The following is a 10915-nucleotide window of genomic DNA, read 5'->3' as shown; positions in this document are numbered from 1 at the left end:
TTCTGAGCAGAATTTAAAGTGTAATTTCCTTTTCAAATTCTATATACTTTCAGCTCTCCTTTCTAAAAGTAGTTTTAGGGTACATTTCTTATTTCTGCATAATCTGAAAATACAAGTCGTAACTTGCAAATATACACAAAACACAGGAGTTCAATTACCCTCACAACACTAACCCTCTTTTTGGTCTTCCCTCATGCTGTTCTCTGTCCACATGTTCTGTGAATATCGCATACTGTTGCCACATGTTCTGTGAATATCGCATACTGTTGCTCAGCTCTGGTAACTGGTATAGCTTTTCTTTAACTTTGAACTTGGTCAAAGAATCCAGTGAGTGCTTCATCCTATTTTATACTATTTTCCAGTGAGAAATACTGGAAATTTTTCCAGTACCGCAGAAAAAAAAAATCAAAAAGTAAATTCTTTATTCTAAACAGTTTCATGCTCTGTGTTTTCTAATAGGAAAAAATAACTAAAAAAATTAAAACAAAAGTTTTTTTTTCCTTTGTGGCAAAATGAGTGTCTAATCTAACCACTGAGTATACTAAATGCCAGAATTTTAGTTTCCTTTTCAGCAGGCAATAAATAAGCTAAAAAAGCATTTGAGTATGGTCATTTATATTAATACACTACAATTTCAAAATCACATATGCTTTGAAAGTGTATTTTGCACCCCATGCTATGATATGTTGATGTGAAATCATATCATACATGATCATTTAAAGAGAACACAGCACAAAAGTGATAAAAAAAAAGTCAGTGGTTGGCATATATACTTGGTATTACTCTGTTTTCTTTTTTAAGTTTTTACTCAAAATAGAAAATGCTAATGTGCCATTTGCAGAAAAAAATTTTCAAATTCTATGAGAAAATATAGAAATTTTAAAAGAAAAAGTAGGCTTTAAAAAAGAACCAATGCACATGCTACCACATGGATGAACCTGAAGGGACATTATGCTAAGTGAAATATGCTAGTCACAAAAAGACAAGTTCTGTATGATTCCACTTACTTGCATGCAGTATCTGAAGTAGTCAAACTCACAGAAAGTAAAAAATGGTGATTGCCAGGTGTGGGGATGGGGGAGTAATGTTTAATAGGTACACAGTTTCAGTTTTGTACCATGAAAAGTTCTGGAGACAGGTTGCATAACAATGTGAACATACTTCACACGACTAAACTGTACACCCAAAAATGGTTAGGATGGTAAATTTTGTTATGAGTATTTTACCACAACTTAAAAGATTTTAAAGGAACCAATAAATTATTTTTAATGTGATAATGATACTGTGGTTATGTTTTAAAAAAGAAAACAGAGACATTTAGAGACTAATAACTTGGTATTTGCAGACCGATGGGTACTAGGAATGCTCATCCTATTATTCTACTTTCATATATGTTTGAAAATTGCCTCCATAAAACAGAACAAACTCTCTTTAAAAAGTGGAACCAATAAGGAACTAAAATTTCCTTATCAAAAAAATCATCTAGGGCTTCCCTGGTGGCGCAGTGGTTAAGAGTCCGCCTGCCGATGCAGGGGACACGGGTTCGTGCCCCGGTCCGGGAAGATCCCACGTGCCGCGGAGCGGCTAAACCCGTGAGCCATGGCCGCTGAGCCTGCGCGTCCAGAGCCTGTGCTCCGCAACGGGAGAGGCCACAGCAGTGAGAGGCCCGCGTACCGCAAAAAAAAAAAAAAAAAAAATCATCTATCATGACAATATTTTATTATGGTTTAAACATGTAAAATGTAGTAACATTTTAGCTATAACTGATAAATATGACACATCACTTATTTCACTTGGGATAACGCTGCTGAAAACTAGATATGGTTTGCTGGGCTTACATTAGAAAAACTGTATGGAGAAAATTACATGAACAGTCTAAAGTTTGCTATGAAAACAACGTATTTTATTAAAGTAATTAAAAGTCAAAAAACAACAACAAAAAGGAAATTCCACAACCTTTGTTTGCAACTATATAATCTTTATGTAGAAAAACTATAAAGTGACAGTCTGGAAAGCAACTCCACAATAAACTGAATCCTTACATCAAGAGTAATTAATTATGGAATCAGTTCACCCAAAAGAAATTGTCTTGCTATAGAATATTTCAGCTAAGTTGATTTCAACTGTATTATTCTCATTTCTGAAAACTTGTCTTTCCTGATATTTCAAATCACCAAAGATATAACGTACAAGACCCTGTTGAAGTCAAAGAATAAAACACAAAAATACTCCAAGCACAATTACATATAAAAATGAACGAGGGCGTTTATCTACAGATCTACAAAACTATATAAATAACCAATTATACATATAATCCGTGTACACTGACGTTCCATGAGGTGGTACTGAATAAACACTGAGGCATTGAATTTTCAACACTGGAACATGGCTCACTCTGGACAGCAGCGCATTCCCACCTTTTAGTCCAGCATCACAACACATCCCCTGGGATCTGTATTTGTGTATCATCTAAGTCCTGGGAAGTTGATAACAAAATAAAGAAAAATGCCAAAAGGAAAATGAATTAAATACTCCCTAAAATCTATTCTAAAACATGCATGTGGAATATGAAGAACCAAGCACTTCATGAGTTTTTACAGTCATATGTTCCTTTAAACTTACACTAGTGTCTTCATTAGTACCTGCACTGAATTTTCTGTAGCTTTTTCATTAATATGTAAAAGAAGAGGAAAACAACAAAGCAAAAAGAAGCTCTTATTTTCTTAGAAAAGTGGTACTATTTATTTTTAAAAACAACTTTCTCTGCTAAAGAAATCACACTGTTGTGGTCATCAGAACAGGTTAAGTCACTTGGACAATACTTGTATCATCTCATTTTTAATAATCATATACTATTATCATGTCCATGTAATTTTTTCAGAACTCATACCACAATGGAGGCAAATATGAGCAGAATATTTCTAATAAACTATATTAGCTCACGATTAGAATTTCTTTAAAATATTTTCAAGTGCTCAAGAATATTAAAGTTTGTGGGGAAAAATGCGAAAGTCATAAGCAAGTATTTCCTCCCTCTAAGATCCTTTAATTGGGATAAAAGCCTCAGGAATGGTCTGCAATAAAGAAAAACTAGGTCAGTGTATAGTACTTTCTGCAAACTTTAGCAGAAATGCCAAGAACACTCTGAGCCAAATAAAAGTGATCTTTTGGGTCAGGGCTTTTTGTTTTAGTTCTTTAGTCTCTAACTTCTCAACATGTTGCAGTCCAGAAGTGCCCATAAGCTTATTAACAGTAATAAGGAAATACAAAGTCAAAGAAAAGATTCACAAACATGATTTACTTTCTCTCACCTGTCAAAGAATGAGAGATTAAGTGGTATTAACCTGGTAAGGAATCCCTGTGCATGTTAGAGAGTGAAGGGTTTAAGCCACGCCCTTTATAAAAAGAGTAGCCAACAGAGGATTTCCTCCTACATGTAGCTGTGGTGGAGGATAACTGTCTATCACAGAGCTGAAACAGGGTATTTCCTATAACTGGATGGCCACACCTACAAACATTTTAGTCAACCTGTAGAAGTTTTGCTATCTAATTAAGTGTTCTTTAGACAGGAAACAGGAATAACATGCTATTATAAAAATATGGTAGAGAATATCTCCTCCCTTACAATTCACCAATTTCTGACCGTTAAGCTTTCACAGAATCCATGGAGAATTAAACACACTTACTCTGGATATTTTCTCATTAAGTTGGAAATAACCTATCTAACAATACCATTTGCAATTCCAGGGAAAAAAAATCCAATACAATCTAATACGAACATTAGCAAACTTCACAGAATACATATTCTACCAAGCCTACACAATCCCCACCCATCACGCAAAAGGAAGCCAGTCTCACCCACTCTAAGATAGATAAACGATGTTCGTTATATCTGGATGCAGGTTAAAAGAACTGCTATGTCCCACTGCAGTAGAAAAAATACTAAATATAAGCACCCGAAACTGACCTAACAATTTCTACACACTCCTGCTTCTCCAGGATATTTTTTTAAAGAGAGAAAAAGAAGTACTCCTTGCAACTTGACTGGCAAAATCATTTCCTGACTTATCATTTCTAAGCCTATACTAGATACCAATGAATGACAGAGTGCCCGCAATCACCAGCAACTCAACATTGCTATTTCTGCAAAGAAAGGTAATTATATAAAATTCCATTCTCCCAGGCAATGAACAGGGGAGAAAAACATGCTCTTTAAAAATGGCTATATTTGTAGGTTTTTAAAAACCAGCACCAAATGTTCATGTTTAATTATTCTGAGCAACATTTAGTAATTAACACCCTAACAATATGGACAAACAAAAGAGTGAATGATAAAGGAATAACTTTCAAGCAATATTGCATGTTGATAAGAACCACTAAGTAAAATAATCTGATTGGCTCATTTCTACAGCTATTGTAGGTCTGCCCAGTTTGGCAATAACATGCCTCACTGCTCAGCTGATATTCCTACTCCTCAAATCATGAGTACAGCTTTTTTATTTTGTGACTAGGCAAGACTAAGTAAAACAACTTGAAAAGGTATTTTTAAAAAACAAGCTAACTCAGAACAATCCATTATTAGAACAGTTTTCTACTCTATTAAGAGGGGGAAAAAAACATCAAACCATTGTATAAAGTGCCTAAATGAAAAACTGAAAGCAAGATTCACAAATAGTAGTAGTGTCAGTTCAAGTCTACATAACCCTTTATTACATTATAGCAATATTATATTCAACATTACACAAGTTTTCTTATTTCTTCCTCATACTGCAATTTATTACCACTGTATTACAGATTTCAACTCTGCAAATGGTTTAAATCAACTTTTTGCACCTTTAATTTACAAACCACTGGATGTTAAGTTTCCTGAAAATTATTTTATTTTTAAATTTTACTTAAAGCTAAACCTAAAACTAAATTCTTTTAAAAAAAAAACCCAACAAAGGTGCTTTACACTGAACCTTGTAGAAATATTCTGATACCAGTGTTTGAAAGACAGCCTACAGAGGGCTGTAAAAGGGTAACCTTCAAAAAAAAATTCTATGGCCAACTATTATTAGAAAACTTTTAAGTAAACTTTTCTAATGAGAGAAGATGAAATCGAAAGATGGAAATTTAATTTTTCCCTGAAAATAAGTAGTTGCTCAGGACACGGGTTAAGTGTATTGAAACCATATTGCTTCTCTGAAAAAAGAAAAAAATATTCTAACCAGGCATTGCATTAACAAAAGACTACACCACATTTGCCTAGTCTTTTGATCTCTGGGTACTAGTATTACTTAAGGGAACCTTACCAAAGAAACTGGTTGGCAAACCTACCAAATGTGAGTCTCAGGTCCCTAAATTTTGACAGTCATCTTAGTAAATATAAAACTTTAGCTACCTGACCAATGGAGCTTGTAAAGTGCATTAGGTATAAGAAACACAGCAGAAGTGCTAAACTCACTTAAGTAGGACTTTAAGGGACTTGATGTCATCGATAGGGCAAAAAAACGACGTTATAGTTTTCTGTTCAGATTTTATTTGAAATCTAATTCAAATTGTCAAAGCTACAAAAGGGGGGAAGACATCTGTATTATTTTTTTGCTAAGTCACAACATCCTAAAACAAAATATTACTACTGCCAGCAGATCCATTATACACATTTTTGATGAAGTTCATTAGCACAATAAAAATCTCATCTTGAGAAACAGCCACAATGAAAGTAATTTATACAATATAAAACAACGACAGGTCTACAGATGCAGTTACTTATGAGTTTACACATGCATTCACAAACAAAGAAAAACCCCAGGAATGCTCTTTCATTAGATTTTTTGTTTTTTTGTTTTTTTTTAAAAAACAGACTGTTCAGGCACAAAACAAAATCGCATTTCCAATAAGTGACAGCATCTTAAAAATTTATGTCAGTGTTTGTTTTTCTTTGACTTTTTATGAGACCTGTGTGGAGATCGGGACTGGGATCTGGATTTCTTCCCTGATTTTTTAGGGGATCTAGACCGTGATCGCCTAGACCTTTTAGGTGTCCTTGAACCAGATGGAGATCTGAGGAAACAAACAAAAACAATTTAACCAAAGTACTCATGTGATCAAAACTGACTATCCTTAAATTATCTAAAGTGATCTTTAAGAGAGCACAATGAAAGTCACTGAAATAAAAAAGGATGTAAACTTTCCAAGTTTATGCTTTGCCTACCGTGTGCACACACACACACAGATTTTGTACTTCCTAGGCGCTGCATCAGTGATCATTGGTGGTATGCATGCTTAGAAAGACAGACTCCTGAGCCTTACTACTGCTCTACTGAATCAAAATCTCAAGAGGCAGGGACTGGGAATTTGCGTTTTAACAAGCTCCCCAGATTATTATAAGCCAAACTTCAAAATGGCATCCAAGATCATTCACAAACTTTTAAACGCAGCAGCTCTGCAGCCTATCTTCTTGAAGGGAAAAGAACCAACTACTGCAATATCATTTGAGGAAATCATTTAAGACAGCATAACTCTGTAAGTGCTATTCATGAAAATTACCAAAACAAATAATTATATATACATATATATAATTTTCATGAACATGTATATAAATATATGCACAAGCACCATTTAGAAAAAGAGACTCATCTGTTGTATAAAGATTTTACTAAAAATGGTTACAATAAAAACGTTTTAGGATAAAAAGCAGTTTTAGCTCTCAGAAAAATTCTTCTATAAAACACTAGATAAATAAAACATTTCTGAACCACCTTTCTGGAACTAGGAGGAGAAAGGTATATAACACTAAATTAAACACTGAAGAAATGGTATCTATGTCCATAAGTCTCTACCCAAGAACTTGCTAATAAGATTACTGTTGGGTGGGGAGGGAGAATGTATTTTTCTTTCAGCCTTGACAAAAATCAAAGAATATTCTATAGAAGCTAAAGAACAGAAAGGAAAGGAAAGCAGCTATCCCTACTCCACAGGAAACTGATGTTTAAAATTCTTGGCTGGTCTTTCCTTGTTGGAAGCTTTCTTCTGCTTTAGTCATGACAAGGCTGGGGTGGTGAGATGGGAAGGAAGATTCTAAAATGAAAGTATATCTGTTTGGTTTTCTAAAATCCTTTAAAAAATGGCTGCCAACCAAATTATTTTCAAAAGCTGGTGGAATGACAAGGAAACTGGCATTTCAAATATTACCAAAAAAATGACTTGTGTTTACCTTTTGGCCTTTTTGCTAACATCTCTAGGAGAATCTTTGTGAGATGACCTGGACCGTGAGCTCTCTTTATGAGATCTTTCTGAACGCTCTGATCGCTCCGATTTTGGTGATGGGGATTTCACTCGTCTACCACTGCTACTGCGAGATGGGCTAGGGGACGTACTGTGTCGCCTTTTCCTATGGAACAAAGCCCCCAAAACATTCCATAAGTGAGCAAAGGATCAGGTATTCATTTTCCTTCTACTAAATTAGCTTTTAATTCCTACCAGCTTACACTATCTTTATTTTCACTAACCTTATTAATGTTATTTTCCAACAACATCCAAAGCCTTTTATACTAAGAACAAATAAGTCTTAAAGATAGGTTGATCTAGACAAAAACTGAATTCAACTAAATTAGATTTTCTCCTGCTCTAAGAAAGATTATTGGAACAATGGACCAAATTTCATAAAGGTCTCTGATTAGACAATCGTGTTTTTTAAAATGTTAATTTCCTGCTCTTGAAACTTTTTGTCGTTGTTTGATCTTGAAACTTTTACTGTAGTTAAGTATGAAAACGGGGCATCATGTAGGCACACTACTCTTAAATGATTGGGGACAAGGGGGGAAGGAAGAGGAAGAAGAAAATAAAGCAAAAGGGGAAATATTTTAACATTGGGGGAATATGGGTGAAGGATATCTGGGAATTCTTTATACTATTCTTGCAACTTTTCTATAAATCTGAAATTATATCAAGATAATAATAAAAAACAAAAAAGTGATAGATTTACTACTTAACCAATTAGTATAACTGTTATTTGTAACTATATGTAGGGTGACTGAGCCAAATTTTTTTTCTTGGCATTTGTTTGGTTTTTATTAGGAAAACCTCAATTCTGTTAACTGAAGTAATTTTCTCTACTAATCAGAGATTTAGGAACTGTGCAAGTAAGGAATAAAAACTAAACGAGAAATGATTTTGATTAGAATAAAGCCTTAAAGTGAGGACCAAGTCCCTATGGCCTATATACACAAACTCCCTTTACAAACAGGACCAGGAGACTCAAGTTTACAGATATCAGCCTCAGCACAGAAGAAAAGCTTATATTGGAGGCAACAGGTAAGATCTAGCAAGTTGTTTAGTTATTTAAGCCTTAGGTTTGATACCTAATACGGTAACTGAATTCTTGCACCGAACTAAGGCTAAGGTACCATACGAACCATGTAAAGGGATGATGTCCCAGATAACTAAGCCAAGTGCCAACTGACTGCCCCATTTCTCAGCTAATTCTGCCTCCTGCAGGCAGAGGCCAAACATGTTTACCACATACACAAAAATACTTTTCCAGTTTGTTGGCACCAGTGATGAAAATATTACAAAATGAAACATGATTCCAAATCCTGAAACCAGTATAGGCATTAAATGAGAAATGTTATACCTTTCTTTCCTTGTTGGAGTACACTCATCCTTTTCCTTCTTGTCTTTGGATCGAGATTCCAATTTTTCTTTATCCTTCTTATCTCTTTCTCGTTCTCTTTCTAATTCTTTCTCTTTCTCCTGTTTTTTTTTTTTTTTTAAAGAGAAAGTATTTAGCCATTAAAAACACCAACCTGGTTAATCTCATTTATGAAACAATATTGCCTCTATTCTAGTTAACTATTTTTTAAATTACTACTGAAGGTATAACTATTTTTTTTAAATACCTACTCTTCCAGAAAACCAGTCATTTCTTCTACTCTTCTACTTATACTGAATAATAATAGTGATGCCAGTGACAGCAGCTAAACATTTTCTGAGTGCCTACCACAGGCCAAGCAATTAATAAACAATTTTCCATATACCATTTCATGTAATTCCTCGAAACATGCCTAGGAATAGCATTATCCTCATTCTAGAGATGAAAAATGAGACTCAGAAAGGCTAAGTACCATGCCTGCGGTCATACAGGATGGTGAAGTCAGGATTTGAGCCAAAGCTCCAGAGCCAGGGCTCTCTCAGCTACTACCTAGAGTGCTGTCCCTCCACTTGAAAAAACAACTGGAAAAAGCTAACAGAACCTTTCCAACTCAGACTGCAATAAAATTGTCAATAGTGATTCTAACGGTACAGCAAGTTGATTTAATCAAAGAAAAGCCCTTACAAAGTAATATGTTGAAAAGGAGAAAGAGCTATTCACAATACTCGTCCATCAGAAAATACTATACTATCAGAAAATACTATTAAAATACTATTAATACTCAATACTAATACTATTGAGAAACAAGTACCAATCATATTGGAAATGTTAAATCCTAATTTATAAAAGTACAAACTGACTACATGACTATATAATTATATAAACCAAAAAATAACTTATTTGCTTATCCCCAACTGCTACAACTGCCACTTCTCACTTGAAATTATGATTTCTATTGATAATTAAAGGAGTGGCTATAGACAATGAACCCACAAAGCCAACTTAGCTTTCCACTAACAGGAATTAAATTTCTCTATGATTTGTATGCATCAAGAAAGCTAACTGATATCTGATAAAAAGCCTACATCAGATGCTGGCACATGTTTTCCATAAGGGCCAGGTGGTGAATATTTTCTTTGCGGGCCACAACCGGTCTACTCTACTGCTTTAGTCGCCACAGTAGATAATACACAGATAATAAGTGAAGGGGTATGGCTGTGTTTTAATAAGTTTATTTACAAAAATGAGGGGATGGCCATAGTCTGCTGACCCCTAGTATGTACCTTCAAAAAGTACATTCCTCCCTCCAATTACAACGATGGAATGCAAGGAGACTAAAATGGTAATACATGTATTACTACATTAGACCCAGTGGGCATCTCAAGGTGTAGTCTTCCACGCAGATCAAACATCTACCACTATCTCCAAAGGGACTCGTGGGGTTCAGACACATAACATCTTTTTAAACAAAAAAACAAAAAAACAAAAAAACTCATTTATCTTTTTTCCAAATACAACATGCTGAGCACAAATTTAAAAAGTGATGCTGAGGAGACTGACTTCCTCTGGTGACCTGTAGGATACATTTTCCTGATTGACACTTTCATAGGAATCAGACTACAGTTAAAACACTCAAGGTATTTTAAACATTTTAATTCAATAATAAAGAGTTAATATAGCTATTATCTAATTCACAATCCTGCAAATTTGGGACTTATCAACCCAGTTTTACAGAGTAAAAGCAGGTTTCAGTGACGTGCCTGGGAGTGCACAGCAGACAGTGGCACCAGGAGTCCAGTGTTGTACGGCAACAAGCTGCTTTACCACACTGTTGTGCTCCCGTCACCATTAATAGGTTTGTATGATTTTAAGCTCCCTTCTAGTTGTTTCTATTTCTCTCTATCATCTTTTATTTGTAATGACAGTCAAGATACAGGTAAAAATTAATAGCAGTCCCGATAAAATTCCTAGGTTCTTTCAACAATTACCATGTAGGCCTCCTTGTTCTAAAATTCTCTGTATATCCCTACACACTTTTTTATGTATAAGAATACGAGGTCCCTTGGGCTTCCCTGGTGGCGCAGTGGTTGAGAGTCCGCCTGTCGATGCAGGGGACACGGGTTCGGACCTTGGTCCGGGAAGATCCCACATGCCACGGAGCGGCTGGGCCCGTGAGCCATGGCCGCTGAGCCTGTGCGTCCAGAGCCTGTGCTCCACAAGGGGAGAGGCCACAAAAGTGAGAGGCCCATGTACGCAAAAAAGAATACGAGGTCCCTCAAA

The 10915-nt window shown here is 35.3% G+C and overlaps 1 protein-coding gene across 4 annotated transcripts in view; it reads right to left on the bottom strand.

The window, feature by feature from the left end:
• Positions 1–5504: 5504 nt before the first annotated feature.
• U2SURP (U2 snRNP associated SURP domain containing) overlaps positions 5505–10915 on the bottom strand; it is a 50844-nt gene continuing 45433 nt past the window's right edge. For all 4 annotated transcript variants that reach the window (XM_024769046.1, XM_024769047.1, XM_024769048.1 and 1 more), the window contains 3 exons: positions 8618–8736; positions 7199–7375; positions 5505–6045 (listed from right to left, as the gene is read on the bottom strand). In XM_024769046.1, the coding sequence (XP_024624814.1) occupies positions 5907–6045; positions 7199–7375; positions 8618–8736 (435 nt within the window). In that variant the 3' untranslated portion in view covers positions 5505–5906. The remainder of the gene's footprint in view (positions 6046–7198; positions 7376–8617; positions 8737–10915) is intronic.

This window comes from Neophocaena asiaeorientalis, unplaced genomic scaffold (genome assembly GCF_003031525.2).
Source record: "Neophocaena asiaeorientalis asiaeorientalis breed wild unplaced genomic scaffold, Neophocaena_asiaeorientalis_V1.1 scaffold118, whole genome shotgun sequence".
NCBI lineage: Eukaryota > Metazoa > Chordata > Mammalia > Artiodactyla > Phocoenidae > Neophocaena > Neophocaena asiaeorientalis.
Note: the sequence above shows the minus strand (reverse complement) of the source record. Positions and strands in the feature narration are given on the sequence as shown.